Raw genomic sequence first — 22,891 nt, forward strand, 5'->3', positions numbered from 1 at the left:
CTACTAATGTATTAATTTATATTTCTACTTAATGTATCAACTCTGATGATTCCGAAATTGGAAGGTTACTGTATCATTCATTACCACTTACGTATGAATATGAATTTACACCTCAGACGGGAGGTGATTGGTTGCTGATGTTAGCGCAATAACTGGTAGCGCCTCAGTGGTTGTTCACAGGGGTCAATGTACACGGTAGCTGCATATTCACTCATCATAATTAGTAGCCTATATGAACATAAACATTGATATATAACCGTTATATACACATATATCATTGAATATAAATATTTAATTTCCTAATTGTTTGGGGGCCTGATGGGGTTTTTAGACTGCAGATTGCGCAGCGCGCAGCAATTCCGACCCTCGTGAACAAGCCGAGGTTATATAGTCTCGCGATCTATCACCTTAGTTGCTCAACAGTCAAAACAAGGGATTACACTGAGGCCTGTTTTAGTGGCTGTCCGGGGAACATGGCTGTTACTATTACTGTAATCAGTCGGTCACCAATCTAGCAAAAATATTTATTAGGAATTTGTTTACTTTCGCTTTCGGATAAAACTCAGACAACAATGAATCTCAAGAGGTAAGGAGCGCCATGCTATAGTTAGCGGGCTACTTCAGGCAGCGAGGTAACGAGATGTAACTAACGTGGGCGTAATTTTATCCTGCCAACTAACGTTAACGCTAGCTACAAGTTTACTGGTTAAAACTGTGATATCGAGCTAGCAGTTTGTTTGTCTAAACTGTCTTCATTGCTTACTAGCATGAGTCATAACCTAGCGGTCAAACATGGAAATTGTTCCAATAGTTTTTTTTCATTCATTTGGGGATTTTAGAACCACTTCAAACAAGGTATGTTTGTTTTTCATGTAACGTTAGCTATAGTAGGCTTTCCTTGGCGTGACGTTTTGATAACCGTATAACTCTCTCAGACAAGGTGACTTATATTCAGCTTTATTTTCTCTCAGATTCGGAAATTCTAATTAGCATCAAAGTAGACATACAAGACTATAGCCCTTGATCATGACTCGTAGTTCCATACACATGAGTCATTGGTTGAAGGCGTCTTGTAGGGGGGTTGGTTCGTTAAGCGCCACGACGCCCGGTCTGTACATTAACACGCAGCGCTTTCGGTGCTGTTTTGGAAGCATAAAGACCTCGGTGAGAAAAATATATATTTGTTTAAGTTTAAATTGATATGTACTTATTTTTTTTTATAGGGTTAGTGTTCCCAAACGGCCATATTTCTATGTTACATCGCTTGTTTACGGAAATCAGTCAGGACCGAGGGTGTACTAACGTTACCTGTGTTAATTAGCTGTCTTCTTACACATATGTATAAACAGAAAACAGACGCCACAAACATGTCACTGAAAAATACTGCCGGCTGTAAATGTGTTAAAACATCGTACAGTAAGTGTGTATTTTGCATTTGTGAAATTATTTTGTGTTATGAAAGAGTGATCAATGTTTCCAGGACCGTACCGCGAGTCAATCTATTCACGTTTAGATGGAGTATTTGGCTGTTCTTGCTTCCAGAACCAATTCGCCATTTAAATAGAACATGTAACTTGGACGAAGGAGTAACATTATTTTCCTTTAGTCGAATATTGGGCTAGCAAGACTACAAATCCCTGCAAGCTCCTGCACTTAATAGCTGACACATCTAAGAGGTTCAGTCTAGCTAGCTAGCCAGCCATGTCACATCAATGTTTTCAGTTAACCATTTGGTAAATAACTTAGCAACCTCTCAAGTTATTCCACGTCTAGCTAGCTAGCTAACAAACAATGGGCCCATCTAGCTAGCTTGGTGGTGGTACTACCACAAGCGTGTTATTTTTAGTCAAGTCTAACTTGGCTAGATAGAGAGTAAGTTTGTTACGTTTGCCAATAAAGGTTTTGGATGTTATCTAGCGTTCCATTATAAATGATGTTTAAATTTCTTCAACTAATGTGAAGAGAACAACAAACGTTTATGTTTTCTTATTAACAGGACGTCATGAGTGCTGATGGTGGCATATTCCCTATTGACACCTCTAACTACTTACCTGTGATGGCTGAATGTCCACATTTAGATGACAACTCAAGCGACACTGAGAACTGGGAAAGTAATCTTCACAGACACTCAAGGTAATAAACAGCTCTCATTAGGGAAGAGTACTGTATTGCTACTTACAAAAATAATTGTAGAACAAGGACATCACTTTAGAAAGACTTCTGAATGTGCTTGATTGTTATTGACTGTTCAGCATTCAAGACAACTGTCCAGTACTATTTTATATACAGTGCCTTCAGAAAGTATTCACACCCCTTGACTTTTTCCACATTTCGTTGTTACAGCCTGAATTTAAAATTTATTACACTTTTACAAATGTATTAAAAATGAAAAACTGAAATGTCTTGAGTCAATAAGTATTCAACCTTTTTGTTATAAGCCTAAATAAGTTCAGGATTAAATATTTGAGTACTGAGTCACATAAGTTGCAAGGACTCACTCTGTGTGCAATAATAGTGTTTCAATGTAATTTATTTACAATGTTGGCAGGACGAAAACAAATTCTTGTTTAAATGACGGCTTACCAGGGAACAGTGGGTCAACTGCCTTGTTCAGGGGCAGAACGACAGATTTTACATTGTCAGCTCAGGGATTCAATACAGCAACCTTTGGCCCAACGCTCTGACCACTGCCTCCCCCGCCACCCCAGTTTAACATAATTTGTGGATGAAAACCTAATTGCTGTACCACACATTCAATTTTCTGTAAGGTCCCTCAGTTGAGCAGTGCATTTCAAACAGATTCAACCACAAAGACCAGGGAGGTTCTCCAATGCCTCAGTAAAAATACCCAATGCCTGGGTAAAAATAGAAGAAAAAAAGCAGACATTGAATATCCCTTTGCACATGGTGATGTTATTAATTCCACTTTGAATGGTGCATCAATACACCCAGTCACTACAAAGATACAGGCATCCTTCCTAACTGTTTCCGGAGAGGAAGGAAACTACTCAGGGATTTCACTGAGGCCAATAGTGACTTTAAAACAGACTTTAACGGCTGTGATAGGGGAGAACTGAGGATGGCTCAGTTACTCCACAATACTAACTTAACTGACAGAGTGAAAAGGAAGTCTGTACAGAATACAAATATTCCAAAACATGCATCCTGTTTGCAACAATGCACTAAAGTAATACTGCAAAGAATGTGACAAAGCAATTCACTTTTTTGTCCTGAATACATAGTGATTGGGGCAAATACAACACATTACTGAGTACCACTCTCTATATTTAAGTATAGTGGTGACTGCATCAGGTTATGAGTACGCTTGTAATTAAGGGCTGTGGAGTTTTTCAGGATAAAAAATAAACCCACTGGAGCTAAGCACAGGCGACTCTTGCTTGACGCCCAAACACATTGAAACGGCTGTGCATACGTTATTGCAGTCCTACTAAGACTAATATTGCGTTCTAGAGAGGACTGGCATGAAGCATTGTATTTGCTTATCAACTTAGCCTATAAAAGGCTTATTTTGTTTGAATGTAGATGTGTAGGAACTAGAATATTTCTGCCGTGCACCGCTTTGACAGATCCCATGTGGCGCACTCTATGCTGAAAAGTCTATTTTCTGTGTTATATAGCCCTATTGGATGAAACTATTATTACCAGAGATGTTAAGTAATTATCCAAGCATGTGCATTATTCCAGATGCCGATTCGCACAGCTTCCAAACTGCCCCCTGGTCATTTTAAATTTATGCTGGAAACCTGGATGTTTTTATTCTATGTGCCGGTATTTGGCTGCCAAATGTATAGGTGTTCCCATAATATTTTAAAATTGAGGAAGTGTCATTATTTCAGTCATCAATGGAAGATGTCCTTCCTAACAAAAATGACCCCCCCCCCCCCCCCCCCCCCCTTCTGATTTGTGGTGCTGAACAGTAGCTGCGCTTGATGCTTTTATGGCCCAGAAAGTAAACTTGCCATTTACAAAACATTTTTAGCGGGGATGCCCTGCTTTAAGATCTATTGCCTAGGACATCAACAGCAAGCTGTGGTTTTATTTGAAATAATCTATAGGTACAATAGGCCTATTTTTTTTTTTTTTGCACATTTAGGCCTGACTAATTTGGTAATAATCAACTTCAATTCACTGGCACTATGTAAAATAGCTTAGCCATACTCAGTGATAGCCTAATATATACTTTTAGTGAACTTACTAGGCATTGCAAGACAAGATATTGTGATATAGATGACCAAGACATAGCCTATGTGCACGGTTCCGACTATATGCCGGCACCTCCTTTTACTAGCTTGCCTGCTCTTTCTTTTCTCAAAGAAAGGTGTGTTCAGTCCTTGGCCTTTTGCGTGTAGAATAGCTCAGCCTCCTCATTGATAGCCTCTACTTTTAGTGAATTCACGAGCCATTGCAAGTCCGGAGATGCAGCACTGTCTACAGTTCCTATGCCTGGCTGTACCCCCTCCTACCTCCCTTCCTCACTAGCTTGCTCTTTCTTCTAAATGCCTACAGCTTTTGATTTACCGATGCACGGTTCCGACTGTCTGCCTGATGGCTACAACTACAGTTGAAGTCGGAAGTTTATGTACACCTAGGTTGGAGCCATTAACTCGTTTTTCAACTACTCCACAAATTTCTTGTCCTAACCGACTTGCCAAAACAATAGTTTGTTAACATCTACTTTGTGCATGACACAAGTAATTTTTCCAACAATTGTTTACAGACAGATTATTTCACTCATAATTCACTGTATCACAATTCCAGTGGGTCAGAGGTTTACATACACTAAATTGACTGTGCCTTTAAATGGCTTGGGAAATACCAGAAAAAAGATGTCATGGCTTTAGAAGCTTCTGATAGGCTAATTGACATCATTTGAGTCAATTGAAGGTGTACCTGTGGATGTATTTCAAGACCTACCTTCAAACTCTGTGCCTCTTTGCTTGACGTCATGGGAAAATCAGCCAAGACCTCAATGTTTTTTGTAGACCTTCAAGTCTGGTTCATCCTTGGGAGAAATTTCCAAACACCTGAAGGTACCACGTTCATCTGTACAAACAGTAGTACGCAAGTATGAACACCATGGGATCACGCAGCCGTCATACTGCTCAGGAAGGAGACGTGTTCTGTTTCCTAGAGTTGAACGTACTTTGGTGCAAAAAGTGAAAATCAATCCCAGAACAACAGCAAAGGACCTTGTGAAGAAGCTGGAGGAAACCGGTACAAACGTATCTATATCCACAGTAAAACGAGTCCTAAATAGACATAATCTGAAAGGTCGCTCAGCAAGGAAGAAGCCACTGCCCCAAAACCGCCATTAAAAAAGCCAGACTACAGTTTGCAACTGCACATGGGGACAAATATCATTTTTGGAGAAATGTCCTTTGGTCTGATGATAGGAAAATGGAACTGTTTGGCCATAATGACCATCGTTATATTTGGAGGAAAATGGGGGAGACTTGCAATCCGAAGAACACCATCCCAACCGTGAAGCACAGGGGTGGCAGCATGTGTGGAGGTGCTTTGCTGCAAGAGGGACTGGTGCGCTTCACAAAATAGATGGCATCATGAGAGTGAAAAATTGTGGATATATTAAAGCAACATCTCAAGACATCAGTCAGGAAGTTAAAGCTTGGTTGCAAATGGTTCTTCCAAATGGACAATGACCCCAAGTATACTTCCAAAGTTGTTGCAAAATGGCTTAAGGACAACAAAGTCAAGGTATTGGAGTGCCATCACAAAGCCCTGACCTCAATCCCATAAAAGTTTTGGGCAGAACTGGAAAAGCGCGTGTGAGCAAGGAGGCCCTCGAACCTGACTCAGGTACACCAGCTCTGTCAGGAGGAATGGGCCAAAATTTACCCAACTTATTGTGGGAATCTTGTGGAAGGCTACCCAAAACATTTTTACCCAATTTAAACAATGTAAAAGCAATGCTACCAAATACTAATTGAGTGTATGTAAACTTCTGACCCACTTGGAATGTGATGAAAGAAATTAAAGCTGAATAAATCTCTATTCTGACATTTCACATTCTTAAAATAGTGGTGATTCTAACTGACGTAAGACAGGGAATTTTTACTAGGATTAAATGTCAGGAATTGTAAAACTGAGTTTAAATGTATTTGGCTAAGGTGTATGTAAACTTCCGACTTCATCTATATTCCTGGCTGTGCCACCCCCCCTGCCTCACTAGCTTTATCTTTCTTTGCTGTGAAATATGCAAGAATTTGTTTTTGGAATTAGCCTATGTCAACTACTCTACACCTCCTTTGCAAAAATACGTAATCTAAGGATTTGAGTCGATTGTTTCGGGTGATAATAAAACATGTTTTGATTAGTTAGTTGTTTCTCCAACTTTCTAGCAAGTCAAGCTAGCTTGTACTGCAGCTAGCTAGCTAAATGCTAGGCTAGGTTGAAGATACCATTGTAGCTAGCAACCGCCACCTAAAATTATGATAGAGAACTTCATTACCATCATACTTGAAACGGAAGGCCACACTCGTATAATTGGCTTAGCAGCCGATGTGTATTATTTAACACTACTATTAAAATAGTTCTCATTTATAGGAATGGGCAATTGTTTACAAGTTGCTAGCTATCCCATACAGCCATTACTGAAAACCAAATATATTTAATCCAGTTTTGAAATAAGTAAAATGTGTTTTGTTTCAGGAATTTACTTGCAATCTGGAAATATTACAATTATCTATGAATGTGTTAATTTCTGGATTGTTAGAGCCCATGTTTCTCAAGTAGATGCGTATCGAATCGTCTTGAAAGGGAAAGATGCACAGTAGGGGATTTTAAAATGCGTCATTCTGTTACCAAGTCGGTAACAGAATGAATACAACTGAATTGGCTAAAATGGGAATTAATAGTTGTCACAAAGCACAGCTCAAGGTGTCCTATCATAGCTGACACCCCATTCTTTCTTCAGACATCTTTGAATGTTAATTTGGAGTAGCTATTTAAGAGTTTTTGGAAAACGTGGTCAAACTGAGGAAGATTTTACTGTCATTCTGTTACCAAAATGTACATCTACACTGTTCTTTGAGTAAATGGGTAGTTGACGTGCCACAGCTTTTTCACTCCAATGTGTCAAACACTCTTTTTAATTTGTGAGAACTTTTATTGTATGGTTAAGAAGATACTGCTCTGTTTGGATCATCTGTAGACTCATACAATGAATAAACATTTTATACATAATTTTTGTGCTAACACTAGCTAAGCGTTAGTGTTAGAGATTAGTGTTAAAGTTACATTTAGGAGTTAGGTTTAAGGGTTAGCTAAAAAAAAGGTTCATGTTAGGGGAAGGGTTAGCAGAAATGCATAGCAGCTAAAAAGTAATAAGTATTCAAACTCGCAGCTAGAAGTTTGCGTTATACGCCCACCCGACCAACCACCCTACTTTCATTTTTTCCTTAAGTAACCACCTGTCTTACGTAACCATACCAAATGTAACATATCATACTAATTTGGGTATCCTGGATTTTCTTTTACTATGTTGTGATCCTGGTCTACTAGACTAGACACAACAGACAACGTGTCAAATGAGGGCTTTTTAGGGTGTGGCTATTCTGGTCCATCAGATAGCCTATGTCTTTTTGACACGCTCAGATGCATATTGTGGACTGTTAATCATGTCATATACTTCCAAAGTGGTCGTTCAGGCTTTTGGCAAGGAAGCCCTTTGTCTACCTCCCCAGAGTCAGATTAACTTGTGGATACTATTTTTGTCTATGCGTCCAGTATGAAGGAAGTTAGTGGTTTTCCATAGAAGATGACAAGTGGAGATTACATTTTGAAAGCCATTCATTTTCAATGGAGGGAAGCGAAGTGGTCGGGGGACCATTGGGTGACGTGAAGAAGCTGAACTTATACCACAATTCTATTGACCAATTGAAACTCACTATTTTCTATCCCCTACTGGATTGGCCGTTACCTCTCACTATTTAGCCTGCTTGCTAGCACCCACATGGGGGTAACGCTAGCATGGCTATCCGAATTATCATGTTCAAAGGAAACCCACAGTTGGGGGTAGTTTTGCGAGCCAATACTAATTAACGTTAGCCACCTAGCTAGAATTCCTAACATGTGTTTTGCAAATTCTAAACATATCATACAAATTGTGATTTGTAACATCATATGAAATGGGTGGATATCCACAAATTAATACATACCATATGAAATGTGACGCATACTATACTGAACAAAAATATTAAAACAATAATTTCAATGATTTTACTGAGTTTACAGTTCATACAAGGAAATCAGTCAATTGAAATAAATGAATTATGCACTAATCTATGGATTTCACATGACTGGGCAGGGGCGCAGGCATAGGTCCACCCACTGGGGAGCCAGGCCCAGCCAATCAATGTTTTCCCCCACAAAAGGTCTTTATTACAGACAGAAATACTCCGTTTCATCAGCTGTCCGGGGGGCTGGTCTCTGACAATCGCACAGGTGAAGAAGCCAGATGTGGCGGTCCGGGGCTGGCGTGGTTACACGTGGTCTGCAGTTGAGGCCGGTTGGATGTACTGACAAATTCTCTAAAAGATGTTGGAGGCAGCTTCTGGTAGAGAAATTAACATTGAATTATCTGGCAACAGCTCTGGTGGACATTCCTGCAGTCTGCTGCAATTCCCTCAACTTGAGACATCTATGGCATTATGTGACAAAACTACACATTTTTAGGGTCCTTTTTTCACCAGGACAAGGTGCACCTGTGTAATGATCATGCTGTTTAATTAGTCTTAATATGCCACATCTGTCAGTTGGGTGGATTATTTTGGCAAAGGAGAAATGGTCACTAACAGGGATGTAAACACATTTGTAGAATACATTTGTGAGAAGTTTAGTGCATATGGAACATTTCTGTGATTTTTAAAATTTCCACTCATGAAATATGGGACCAGCACTTGTTTTTTAAAATATTTTTGTTCAGAATAAATTGAGTTTCCTGTATTTACGCACCGAATCATACAAGATTCTCTGAGACCAGGTTGCTGTAGTTGTAATCCTACCTCTGGGTGGACTTCTCACTCCTGTGATTCTCAACCAAAGCCCTTTTCTGGGGAATCAATCATTTATATGAATCTCTAGCTCAAATTAAAATTGTATTAATATCAACAAACACATTTTTAGCACATATTGGCATTGTAATCTACAGCCAAGTAAAACCGAAGTCAATTGGTGCTGTCATGTTCATCATTCGCAAATCAGCAATTTTATTTAATCAACCAAGCAAATCTGCTGAAGACAATCGTGTCGAGTCGGAAAAGGCTATATAAGGACACGCCTGACGCCCAACCCGATATTTAATTTTAGAATGAATCACAATGAGGTTAAGGTAAGGGTCCGTTTTAGGTTTTTGCTAGTGGGTTTAAGCGTCAACTGTTTCCTTATAGTCTTCCCCTGTCGAGTCAGGCGATATCAGGACAGTAGACTGGGAGGTCGCACTACGTCAGAAGGGCTGCTCTGTGAGTCTGATTCAGTGTCGTGGAAAAAAAGCGCACAGCCATTCATTTCTACGGGTCTCCCTGTCTGAACTGAATGACTGGTCCTCGCTCTTTTTCTTTTTTGTTCCAATTGGGGCGATCGAGGCTTTCGAAAGATAATTTTACAGCTAGCAAGTCGAACAGTCTACGAAATAATGCTGAAGTTCGAAAGTAATGCCCAAGGATGCTAAACCGGCTGGCAAGGCTGCATTGTTCGGAGGAGCCCAAGTCCTTTGTGCTTTCATTCCTCAGCTCATCCCGTGCTGCTTTGTCTTTAATTTGTCGTGCGATACAAACGGGTAGGTATGCGAAGCATCCTATCCATTGCATTTATTATAGCATATGTTGATTACCTATGTTTTTGTAAATATTTATTTCAACGGTCGGCTTTTTGTGGCTTTCCCACGCATTCTTATGAATGGCAAGAGGAAAAGAACCAAGACTACGGGTCTTGTTAAAATGAAGTGTGTCCTTTCATTGGGTTTGCAGATCAGAACGCATAATAGGGTTTACCTTTTGTGGAGGGTTAAACTCCCGACACTAGTGTGCATTCTCTGTTTTAATATCATAGGGAAAGTGTCAGCAGTGCTCTAAATTATTGATGGGACCCTTTTCTTTAAGGAACGGGACTCAATGCTGCAGACGCTTATTTATAACACCAGTTCATCTATGCTTTGCCTCCATTCTCACAGTCATAGTAATAGTCTTAAAATGACTAAACTTAACATTAAACATCGCAATTTGCATTTGATAATTTCGTGGAAATCAATGCCTTTTCCAAGAGGTTATGTGAGGTAATAGCGGCAGCCATTGAGTTGATATGTGGATGGATATAGCTTTGCATTTCTGGCTGCATGAAAGATGAGATGAGCTCTATCGCTTTCGCTGACCCTTTGTTTGTTAATCCTGCCAGATTTGCCTTATTCATGCACTGGGGGAAGTTTGTTATAGTTTGTTATTTGTTATATACATATTTATATACATATATATTTGTTATATACATTTAAAATAAAAATCTGGTCACAACTTTTCCCGTTTTGACATTCTACTTTATATTCAGAAATGCAGTTATGCTAAAGGAACCAAAATATTGTAGAATAGAAAGAGGGATTGATACTGCTGTTTCCACACCTGAATTTCTGCTGAGTGCAATGGGGGCATCACTCCATAACTAGTGCTGATTCTACATTCAAGCTCTTAATCACATTCCCCAACCTGATGAGAATCATTACTCTATTGAAGAGTTTCTCTTTTTGAGATTTCATATGAGCCTGTAGAGCAATTGTTTGCTCCATGTCAAGAACTGTCTTTCGATAAAACATATCATGTGAGGACAAGTCATGTGAGGACACACGGGATGTACATTTAGTCCTGTCATTGTTGTTTTTATTTACATGGCTGAAGGTCTCATAGCAGTACAGAATTCAATGCAGGTGCAGTAACGAGGACAAGCTGCACAAAGATCAGAGGACCCACATACTGTAGGGCAGGCCTGGCGGTCCCTGACCTGCATACAATATGATTAGATCTTCCTGTTTCTGGACCAGTCATTAGCATCCATTCAGTTGCTGTCGAAATGTAGACAATTATTTGTTTCAATAAGCGTAAACACTATGAACAAGATATTTCATATTACAATCTGCCCAATCTTTCCACATCCTTTAAATGTATTTATTTATTTACGACATGTCTGCTGAAATGAAGTTGTCCACATGTAGTGGAATGACTTAGATGTTTCCTACTCAGTCAGTGAGCCATCTCTCTCACTCTCTGGGACTTCATCAGTGGAGGTGGCGCCTCAGTTAGACATTGTTAACGGTTGACTGGGTTGAATATTTCTATCGGGAGCTAGGTGGATGGATGGATGTCGTCCACTTGAGGGGCTATAAAGGCAGCTTCTCTAGAGCTCTCCTGTCTTTGAGTTCCTCTTTTGTGCTGCTCTCTCCAGTCCATTCACTTTAGCCTCATCATATTTGATCATCACTTCCCTCGGGAGGGACGCACTCTTTATTAGGGAGACCTGCTGCATGGCACGTTGGTCAGACTAGACAGACCAGACAGTGTGAGAGAGCTTTCAGAGGTGAAGTGGCTGCCGCAGATAACATAACAGCTCTCGTGGATGCATTCGGCTTCTCTGCCTGTCTCAATGGGATGACCAGTTTCTCCAGTTTCCCTACAGATGGGCTCTTTTGCGATGGATAATAGTGCTATTATCCTGTGGAAGTATTTAAAATTTAAAAAAAAAATGATTTCAAGGTGTTTGTAACTTCATGCTCCAGTGTAATATTTCATATTTTACCAATGCCACAACAAGAGGAGTAATAGTCCTATTTATGTGTTATTTCACTCCCTAATGGGTTTCTCAACGTATAGGGCTGCAAGCAGTAGTGTTGTATTGGCCATCTTTCTACAGCAGTCGGCGCTGCTATTCTTTTCTCTCACAGAGGGTTCATATGAGTTTACTGCAGACTTTTACCCACTTCTCTGCAGAGAAGCATACAAAATACTCCCTTTCCCCCTCTGTGCTCGTGTGTCTGACTGTGGGTGTGTGTGGTGTGGTGTGCTCCTCTCAGTGCCCAGCCCCGCGTCCCAGTCCCTCAACTAGAGGCCGACCTGGTCAACATGAACCTGCATGGCGCCAGTGGAGGCCTCGAACGCTGCAGGGACAGTGATCGGCGGAGGTCTAGCGACCGCTCCCGCGACTCCTCCCACGAGAGGGGCGAGGGTCAGCTGACCCCTTGCATCAGGAACGTCACCTCGCCCACCCGACAGCACAACAGCGGTGAGTACTCCATTACTGCTTTGAGACCACACAGGGTGCTTGATGCAACTCTGGCATAACAAGGCTTTCTCATACCTCCGGTACAGCTGTGAGATTGAGTCCCTTTCTAACTACATAAAAGCAGTGACTGAATCAGAGCTCTCAGAAATGTGGTTTCATCGTGTTGAAATCGCCTTAAAGCCTCACCCGGAGGCGGAGCCAGGCAGTCATACTACTCCCACTCAGTCTGTACCCACTCAGGGAATTAAGCCAATAACTAAACTGAATGTTTAAATTGCTACAGTAAGAGTTGAATAGTACAGTCTTGAAAGGAAAGCATTTTGACTCTTGCGAAAGCTTTCAATTACTTGACCAGTGTTAACAATGTCCCTTTTCATCCAGTGTGATGACACAGCAGTGTTGGTACCTTTTAATTACGGTACTCTGCCTGTCTGTGTCTCCCAGATCGTGAGCGGTGCGAGGGTGGTTCTTCCTCCAGGTCGTCGAGTCCTCGGCCCCCCAGGGCCTTAATCTCCGTGGGGCCCAGCTGCATCGCAGCGAGCAGGAGCAGCCTTTTCAGTACTGAGACCCACTGTAAGAGTCTGGGCCATGGACACGTGCACGGTCCCTGTGACCACCTCTACGTCTATGAGAACGCAAAGGAGGGGACGCGCACATTACGGACCGCCGAGAGGGTCACTCTGATAGTGGACAACACCCGCTTCCTGGTGGACCCAGCCATCTTCACCGCCCAGCCTAACACCATGCTGGGAAGGTATAAAGCATACTATTGTATCACCACAAATTAAAGTGACATCTAAAAGGGATATTAAAACAAATTCATTTCAATCCGAATGTTTTCTTCTCTCATAGAATGTTTGGATCCGGGAGAGAATACAATTTCACTAGGCCCAATGACAAAGGAGAGTTTGAGGTGGCAGATGGAATCAGCTCAACGGTTTTTAGAGCCATCCTGGTAAGACACTCACTGGCTTTATAATAAGATCTCATTCACGTTTGATAATGTCATTGTTTTTCACCTAATGTACCCAGAGACAGGTTGGTATTGACGAAGTGAAGGATTACGCTGCTGCGTCATTAATCTTCATGACTGGAATGGGAAAGGCATCCGCTCAGATTCTATATCCATCCCCTATTTATTTTATTAGGAAGAAGAATAGGCATTCAGGTCAGAACACCATCTTCCTAAAACAAAGACCTTGATTATTGGACCAAATTAAAGGGATACTTTGGGATTTTGACGATGATGCCCTTTATCTACTTCCCCATAGTCAGTTGAACTCGTGGATACTATATTTATGTCTGTCCAGTATGAAGGATGTTAAGAGGTACACTACATGACCAAACGTATGTGGACACCTGCTTTTTGAACATTTCAAAATCATGGGTATTACTATGGGGTTGGTCCCTCCTTTGCTGCTATAATAGCCTCCACTCTTCTGGGAAGGCTTTCCATTAGATGATGGAACATTGCTGCGGGGACTTGCTTCCAATCAGCCACAAGAGTATTAGTGATGTTGAGTGATTAGGCCTGGTTTGCAGTCACTATTCCAATTAATCCCAAAGGTGTTCGATGGGGTTGAGGTCAGGGCTCTGTGCAGGCTAGTCAAGTTCTTCCACACTGATCTCGACAAGCCATTTCTCTATGGACCTCGCTTTGTGCACGGGACATTGTCATGCTGAAACAGGAAAGGGCCTTCCTCAAACCGTTGCCACAAAGTTGGAAGCACAGAATCGTCTAGAATGTACTTGTATGCTATAGCGTTAAGATTTCCCTTCACTGCAACTAAGGGGCCTAGCCCGAACCATACAAAATAGTCCCAGACTATTATTCCTTCTCCACCGAACTTTACAGTTGGCACTATGCATTGGGGCAGGTAGTGTTCTCCTGCCATCTGCCAAACCCAGATTTGGGGTAAGTCAATGCAGCTGGTGGCTACACCAGGTTCTAAGTACTGCAGTGCGTCTCCTCATGGACTGCACCAGATTTGCCAGTTCTTGCTGTGAGATGTTACCCCACTCTTCCACCAAGGCACCTGCAAGTTCCTGGACATTTCTGGTGGATGGAATGTCAGTGTTGTCAATGTCAGTGCCCTAGCCCTCACCCTCCGATCCAACAGGTCCCAGACGTGCTCACTGGGATTGAGATCCGGTCTCCTCACTGGCCATGGCAGAACACTGACATTCCTGTCTTGCAGGAAATCACAAACAGAACGAGCAGTGGCTGGTGGCATTGTCATGCTGGAGGGTCATGTCGGGATGAGCCTGCAGGAAGGGAGGAGGATGTCTTCCCTGTAATGCACAGCGTTGAGATTGCCTGCAATGACAACGGGCTCAGTCCGATGATGCTGTGACACACCGCCCCAGACCATAACGGACCCTCCACCTCGAAATCGATCCCGCTCCAGAGTACAGGCCTCGGTGTAACGCTCATTCCTTCTATGATAAACGTGAATCCGACCGTCAACCCTGGTGAGACAAAACCACGACTCGTCTGTGAAGAGCACTTTTTAATATATATATATATATATTCACGATCCCGGATCCGGGATGGGGAGATCAGAAAGGTTAATAAGAATATTTCATTCATATATATATATATATATATGAATGAAATATTCTTATTAACCTTTCTGATCTCCCCATCCGGGATTGTGAATACAGACTCAAGCTCATTACCATAACGCAACGTTAACTATTCATGAAAATCGCAAATGAAATAAATATGCTAGCTCTCAAGCTTAGCCTTTTGTTAACAACACTCATCTCAGATTTTCAAAATATGCTTCTCAACCATTGCAAAACAAGCATTTGTGTAACAGTATTGATGGCTAATGTAGCATTTAGCATTAGCATTCAGCTGGCAACATTTACACAAAAAAACAGAAAAGCATTCAAATAAAATCATTTACCTTTGAAGAACTTCAGATGTTTTCAATGAGGAGACTCTCAGATAGCAAATGTTCAGTTTTTCCTGAAAGATTATTTGTTTAGGACAAATCGCTCCGTTTTCTGCGTCACGTTTAGCTATGAAAAAACCCCTGTATCCAGGATTGTGTAAATCTATCAGCAAGCTCATTAGCATAACACAACGTTAACTATTTATGAAAATCGCAAATGAAATGAAATAAATATGCCATCTCTCAAGCTTAGCCTTTTGTAAACAACACTGTCATCTCAGATTTTCAAAATATGCTTCTCAACCATAGGAAAAACATCATTTGTGTAAAAGTAGCTAGCTAGCGTTAGCATTTCGCGTTAGCATTTAGCGTTAGCATTAGCGTTAGCATCCAGCACGCAACATTAACAAAAACATAAAAGCCTTCAAATAAAATCATTTACCTTTGAAGAACTTCTGATGTTTTCAATGAGGATACTCTCAGTTAGATAGCAGATGCTCAGTTTTTCCAAAAAGATTCCTTGTGTATTAGAAATAGCTCCGTTTTATACATCACATTTGGCTACCAAAAAAAATCTGAAAATTCAGTCCTCAAAACGCGAACTTTTTTCCAAATTAACTCCATAATATCGACTGAAAACATGGCAAACGTTGTTTAGAATCAATCATCAAGGTGTTTTTCACATATCTCTTCATTGATACATCGTTCTTGGACACATGCTTTCTCCCCTGAATCAAATGGTAAAGTAGAAGCAGCTGGCAATTGCGCACCGAATTCGACGCAGGACACCAGGCGGACACTTGGAAAATGTAGTCTCTTATGGTCAATCTTCCAATGATATGCCTACAAATACGTCACAATGCTGCTAAGACCTTGGGCGAACGACAGAAAGTGTAGGCTCATTCGTTGCGCAATCACAGCCATATAAGGAGAGAATGGAAAACAGAGCTTCAGAAATTCTGCTAATTCCTGGGTGATGCATCATCTTGGTTTCGCCTGTAGAATGAGTTCTGGGGCACTTACAGACAAAATCTTTGCAGATTCTGAAACTTCAGAGTGTTTTCTTTCCAAAACTGTCAAGAATATGCATAGTCGAGCATCTTTTCGTGACAAAATATCGCGCTTAAAACGGGAACGTTTTTTATCCAAAAATGAAATAGCGCCCCTAGAGCTCTAACAGGTTAAATACTTTTTTCTTTACATAGTTGAATGTGCTGACAACAAAATCACACATGTTCAATGGAAATCAAATGTATCAACCCATGGAGGTCTGGATTTGGAGTCACACTCCAAATTAAAGTGGAAAACCACATTACAGGCTGATCCAACTTTGATGTAATGTCCTTAAAAGAAGTCAAAATGAGGCTCAGTAGTGTGTGTGGCCTCCACGTGCCTGTATGACCTCCCTACAACGCCTGGGCATGCTCCTGATGAGGTGGCGGATGGTCTCCTGAGGGATCTCCTCCTAGACCTGGACTAAAGCATCCGCCAACTCCTGGACAGTCTGTGGTGCAACGTGGCGTTGGTGGATGGAGCGAGACATGATCTCCCAGATGTGCTCAATTGGATTCGGATCTGGGGAACGGGCGGGCCAGTCCATAGCATCAATGCCTTCCTCTTGCAGGAACTGCTGACACACTCCAGCCACATGAGGTCTAGCATTGTCTTGCATTAGGAGGACCCCAGGGCCAACCGCACCAGCATATGGTCTCACAAGGGGTCTGAGGATCTCATCTCGGTACCTAATGGCAGTCAGGCTACCTCTGGCGAGTACATGGAGGGCTGTGCGGCCCCCCAAAGAAATGCCACCCCACACCATGACTGACCCACTGCCAAACCGGTCCTGCTGGAGGATGTTGCAGGCAGCAGAACGTTCTCCACGGCGCCTCCAGACTGTCACGTCTGTCACATGTGCTCAGTGTGAACCTGCTTTCATCTGTGAAGAGCACAGGGCGCTAGTGGCGAATTTGCCAATCTTGGTGTTCTCTGGCAAATGCCAAACGTCCTGCACTGTGTTGGGCTGTAAGCACAACCCCCACCTGTGGACGTCGGGCCCTCATACCACCCTCATGGAGTCTGTTTCTGACTGTTTGAGCAGACACATGCACATTTGTGGCCTGCTGGAGGTCATTTTGCAGGGCTCTGGCAGGGCTCCTCCTTGCACAAAGGCAGAGGTAGCGGTCCTGCTGCTGGGTTGTTGCCCTCCTACGGCCTCCTCCGCGTCTCCTGATTCCTGGTAGCGCCTCCATGCTCTGGACTCTACGCTGACAGACAAAGCAAACCTTCTTGCCACAGCTCGCATTGATGTGCCATCCTGGATGAGCTGCACTGCCTGAGCCACTTGTGTGGGTTGTAGACTCCGTCTCATGCTACCACTAGAATGAAAGCACCGCCAGCATTCAAAAGTGACCAAAACATCAGCCAGGAAGCATAGGAACTGAGAAGTGGTCTGTGGTCACCACCTGCAGAACCACTCCTTTATTGGGGGTGTCTTGCTAATTACCTATAATTTCCACCTGTTGTGCAAATGGAATAGACAACAGCATGTGGAAATTATTGTCAATCAGTGTTGCTTCCTAAATTGACAGTTTGATTTCACAGAAGTGTGATTGACTTGGAGTTACATTGTGTTTAAGTGTTCCCTTTATTTTTTTTGAGCAGTGTATATATGTATGTAGTTTCGTGAGCCAATACTAACTAGTGTTAGCGCAATGACTGGAAGTCATGCTAGCAGATATTAATAGACTTTCAGTCATTGCGCTAATGCTAGATAACTATTCCGCTGGTGATAGTTATCAATTTCCTTCAAACTGCACGCAGAGACATACACATTTTATCCATGAGTTCATCTGACTCTGGGGAAGTAGATAAAGGGCCTCATTGCCAAAATCCTGAAGTATCTCTTTAATGTATTTATTAAATTGTTGTGGAGGTATGGCCACAGATTTTGGAGTGGCCATATGTATAGGGGTCAATACATTGTTTTCTGTTAGCACATTATTGTGGCATCATTTTCTTATTATTCAAACACTTGTATTGCGTTTGTATGCAATTACTGTCAAGTGATACGTTGACAAGTAAGCTCGTTTACAAACATCTCCGCGGTTATCCATCCGACATTGTGTATTTTTGGGGAAGTGTGGAAATGCTGGGCAGATAATCTGTGCAGTGTTACGTAAAGCAGATTTTCAGGGATCAGAGCTACTAATACTGTACAACATGCTAGTGCTTTCATTTTTGTGTCCGTTTGCCCCGGTATTCCACTTAAGTCTCCAGAGACACAGGGCAGGAGAACAACCAGGTAATTGCATCTGTTTTTTGCGTGTATCATAAGGTTTCTGGGCTTTATTACAGTATCAGGGGCAGCTCTCTGTGTGCCTCCGCGGTAGTACTGTGTTCTAGTGTGCCAGAGTAGCAATTTTACATCTGTATGCTTCTTTGTATGGGGGAGAGAAATGCTAATGTAGATAGTCAGGACTCGGGTATGCTGCAAGCACTTCTGTGTTTGATTTCAATGCTTACCTTGGATTTTCAGTATTGGATGTCTCGTAGTACAGATCCGTTCTGTGATTGTGAATAGCTCTTCTAGCAAAGGCGACCCGACCATAATAGCAGGGAAAGAAAAAAACATGGCTGGCAGCATTAGCATTTAGGGCACAGAGCAAGCTAACAGCCGTTTACGATGCTGTCTTGTGAATAGCTGCGCGTCGCTGCTGCTGCCTCGATACCTTATATTTTCATCATTATACTTGAACTCTGTCAATATTTCACTGGCTGTAAATAGTTCTGTGGGGGTGGGGAGGGAGAGTGACGTCGCTGACATTTGCTGTTGTCGGAAGGCTCTGTTCTGTGTGTGCGCAGACCAGCCTCAGTAATGGCTGCCTGTTTTGTTTTTCCTGTGTGACTTTTAAATGGCAGGATTACTACAAATCTGGGATAATCTGCTGTCCTGATGGGATCCCCATTCCTGAGCTGAGAGAAGCATGTGACTACCTCTGCATCTCCTTTGACTACAGCACCATCAAGTGTAGAGACCTCAGTGAGTGTGTATATATATTGTATGATGCCCTCTTTCCCCCTCATTGTTGTAAATTGATAATGGGTTATTACATTTTAGGCAGAATATTCCTGTGTAATATTTCGTGCCATATCATTCTGTATTAGCTGCAATATGTAGCCTGTGTTCAGTGTCGTGAGGTTGTTATGATGCACAGCTCTGAAACCAGGTCAATATTAGCCTACAGATTTGATGCAACTCAGATGATCGCAGGTTTCCACAATGTGGGTCACTGACTGCTGTAGCCATTGTTTGACATGTGGATGAGTGCCTAGTTTTGTTGACTTGCTGCGAGTGAGCCAGTGTGTGTGTGAGAACATGTACAGTGCAATCGGAACGTATTCAGAGCCCTTCCCTTTTTTTTAAAAAAAATGTTACCTTACAGCTGCATTCCAAAATGGATTAATAGAATTTATCAATCTACACACAATACCGCATAATGACAAAGGTAAAACGGTTATTTGATTTTTTTGTAAATGTATTCAGACCCTTTGCTATGAGAATCAAAATTGAGCTCAGGTGCATCCTGTTTCATTGATCATCCTTGCTGTTTCTACAACTTGATTGGAGTCCACCTGTGGTAAATTCAATTGATTGGACATAATTTGGAATGGCACACAACTGTCTATATTAAGGTCCCACAGTTGACAGTGCATGTCAGAGCAAAAACCAAGCCATGAGGTCGAAGGAATTGTCCGTAGAGCTCCGAGACAGGATTGATCTGGGAAATGGTACCAAAATATTTATGCCGCATTGAAAGTACTCAAGGACACAGTGCCCTCCATTCATAAATGGAAGAAGACTCGCCCTACCACTGGCCGCCCAGCCAAACTAGCAATCCGGGGAGAAGGGCATTGCTCAGGGAGGTGACCAAGAACCCAATGGTCACTTTGACAGAGCTCCTGTGTGGAGATGGGAGAACCTTCCAGAAGGACAACCATGTCTGCAGTATTCCACTGATCAGGCCTTTCTGGTAGAGTGGCCAGAAGGAAGCCACTCATCAGTAAAAGGCACATGATAGCCCGCTTGGAGTTTGTCAAAAGGCACCTAAAGGACTCTGACCATGAGAAACAAGATTCTCTGGTCTGACGAAAGCAAGGTTGAACTCTTTGGCCTCTTGTGCCAAATGTCACATCTGGAGGAAACCTTGCACCGTCTCTACAGTGATGCTGTGGGGATGTTTTTCAGCAGCAGGGACTGAGTGACTAGTCAAGATTGAGGGAAAAGATGAACAGAGCAAAGTAGATCCTTGACGAAAACCTGCTCCAGAGCACTCAGGACCTCAGACTGGGGCAAAGGTTCACCTTCCAACAGGACAACGATCCTAAGCACACAGCCAAGCAACGCAGGAGTGGCTTCGGGACAACATCTCTGGAGAGACCTGAAAGTAGCTGTGCAGCGACGTTCCACATCCAACCTGACAGAGCTTGATAGGCTCTGCAGAGAAGAATGGGAGAAACTCCCCAAATACAGGAGTGCCAAGCTTGTAGTCATACCCAAGAAGACTCAAGGTAGTAATCACTGCCAAAGGTGCTGCAACAAAGTACTTAGTAAAGGGTCTGAATACTTCAATTTTTTAGCAAATGTATTAAAAAATAAACTGTTTGCTTTTTTCAGTATGGGGTTGTGTGTGTAGATGGATGAGGGACATATTTGAAATAAAGCTTTTACGTAACAATGTGGAAAAGGTAAAGGGGTCTGAATACTTTCTGAACACACTTTACATTTCAGCGCGAGAACTAGTGCGATCACATCACACGTCCTGTGATGCACTTTTCATGACCTTGTCCCACTGACACCACCCACTCCTTTCTTCTAGGTGCACTCATGCACGAGCTGTCCAACGATGGGGCGAGGCGTCAGTTTGAGTTCTACTTGGAGGAGATGGTGGTGCCGCTGATGGTCGCCAGCGCCCAGAACGGGGAGAGGGAGTGTCACGTGGTGGTCCTGACTGACGACGACGTGGTTGACTGGGACGAGGAGTACCCTCCGCAGATGGGAGAGGAGTATTCACAGAGTGAGTTAGGTCATTCGCCTCACTGGCTCTGTTGATATAGTATATGTGGAATACTGTACAAGCAAGCCATTTCAACAATCATCCATAAGTAGTTTATATCCTTGTGTAAAGAATTGCCCTTGGCTGTGATGTGTATCCCTAATGTTAAAGGCCCAGTGCGTCAGTTCTGGACAAGTTACTTACTGTAGTGGTTTTTCCTTAAAATGGTAAAAAATAAAGTTTCATCAGCTGTTATATGATACAAACCCTGGAAATTAAGAATGAGTGCACTAGGCCTTTAAATCCAACACCTAATAGTTATGTATTGCTGAATGCCTGTGCAGTTTCTTGTAATATGTATGACTTATTTTTATTTACAGTTATATACAGCACAAAACTGTACAGATTCTTCAAGTACATAGAGAATCGAGACGTTGCCAAATCAGTATTAAAAGACAGAGGACTTAAGAAAATCAGACTTGGAATTGAAGGTATGCTGGATCACTAAATTTCCTTCCATAAAATGTCAATCAAGAAGCTTTCATGTCTTTACAATTTGATAACACTAAGTAAGTTCTTAAACCTGCATAGTAATCCTGTAATTAGCAGAATCACTCATTACTATTATGCAATCCTTATCTTATTGCTACATTACAGCATGTGTCAATGTTACTAGAAGAGTAGTACCTGTTATTATACAGGTATAAGAGCAACTCCATATCACCTAAAGGGTTACCTCAATTTGGTAAAAAAAATTAGACTACACTTGATGTATAAATATAATACATGTATTTTGACGAAGTGTTTGAACAAAACATACGTCACTGTCTCTTTTTACCCTCCCAGGTTACCCCACCTACAAGGAGAAGGTGAAGAAGCGTCCCGGCGGCCGGCCAGAGGTCATCTACAACTATGTGCAGCGGCCCTTCATCCGCATGTCTTGGGAGAAGGAGGAGGGCAAGAGCCGCCATGTTGACTTCCAGTGTGTGAAGAGCAAGTCCATCACAAACCTGGCAGCCGCCGCTGCAGACATTCCCCAGGACCAGCTGGTCAACATGCACCCTGGCCCTCAGGTGGACGAACTGGACATCCAGCCTCAGCCAAGCTACCACTACGAGCCAGACCCAGACGCCCCCTCAGAGCACTGTAGTGACGAGCGAGTTTGACAGCAGAAACCAAATTGCCTTTGCAACTCTTGTGCAGCCTTAAGGCAAAAAAAACAACTGGTATACATTGTCAACAGCCTGGGAAGGAGTAGCAAAGCACACAGTAAACAATTGCCTCCTTGTACTGTTAACTGACCAAAGGAGACTTTTTTTTTTTTAAATCACAAACGTGGGTGTGGTGGTGCTGCTGTGTACAGTTACAGTAGTTCCTAAAGGGTTTGGTTTTATCCACTTCTGCTTGCTCTGCCTGTTGGTGCGGGTGAGACTGTTACTACAGTAGTCTACCACCAGAGCACCTGGGGAGCCTCACTGATGCTTTGGCCTCAATAAAGATTTTTATTTAATAATGACTCCACTTGATTTGAGTGTTTGCTTGTGCTGGAAAGGACCTAAGCTTACATGTTGTTCATTAGCTACTACTCAGTCAATGGTGCATAAAGAGCCAAAATGGTATCTGTTTCAGTTGGAGAGC

At 42.3% G+C, this 22,891-nt stretch overlaps 1 protein-coding gene across 4 annotated transcripts; it reads left to right on the forward strand.

Annotated features, from left to right (window-relative positions):
• Nucleotides 1-402: 402 nt before the first annotated feature.
• LOC110523687 (BTB/POZ domain-containing protein 10) lies at nt 403-22,769 on the forward strand. Of its 4 annotated transcripts, none has more exons than XM_021602615.2 (9): nt 405-586; nt 1,997-2,133; nt 12,092-12,300; nt 12,745-13,054; nt 13,153-13,255; nt 19,119-19,239; nt 21,077-21,274; nt 21,634-21,744; nt 22,100-22,769. In XM_021602615.2, the coding sequence occupies exons 2-9, from the start codon at nt 2,003-2,005 to the stop codon at nt 22,417-22,419; spliced, it is 1,503 nt and encodes a 500-aa protein (XP_021458290.1). In that variant the 5' UTR covers nt 405-586; nt 1,997-2,002; the 3' UTR covers nt 22,420-22,769. The 4 variants fall into 4 exon arrangements, with proteins under 4 accessions (XP_021458315.1, XP_021458290.1, XP_021458296.1 ...); XM_021602621.2 differs by lacking the exon at nt 405-586 and adding an exon at nt 1,295-1,416; XM_021602640.2 differs by lacking the exon at nt 1,997-2,133 and having other exon boundaries at nt 403-586.
• Nucleotides 22,770-22,891: the final 122 nt, after the last annotated feature.

This window comes from Oncorhynchus mykiss, chromosome 1 (genome assembly GCF_013265735.2).
Source record: "Oncorhynchus mykiss isolate Arlee chromosome 1, USDA_OmykA_1.1, whole genome shotgun sequence".
NCBI classification, from domain to species: domain Eukaryota; kingdom Metazoa; phylum Chordata; class Actinopteri; order Salmoniformes; family Salmonidae; genus Oncorhynchus; species Oncorhynchus mykiss.

Coding starts and splice junctions, on each gene's coding strand:
- LOC110523687 (XM_021602615.2), top strand. CDS start 2,003: ATGAGTGCTGATGGTGGCATATTCCCTATTGACACCTCTAACTACTTA. Junction 12,301..12,744: donor CACCCGACAGCACAACAGCG/GTGAGTACTCCA, acceptor TGTGTCTCCCAG/ATCGTGAGCGGTGCGAGGGT. Junction 13,055..13,152: donor CCTAACACCATGCTGGGAAG/GTATAAAGCATA, acceptor CTTCTCTCATAG/AATGTTTGGATCCGGGAGAG.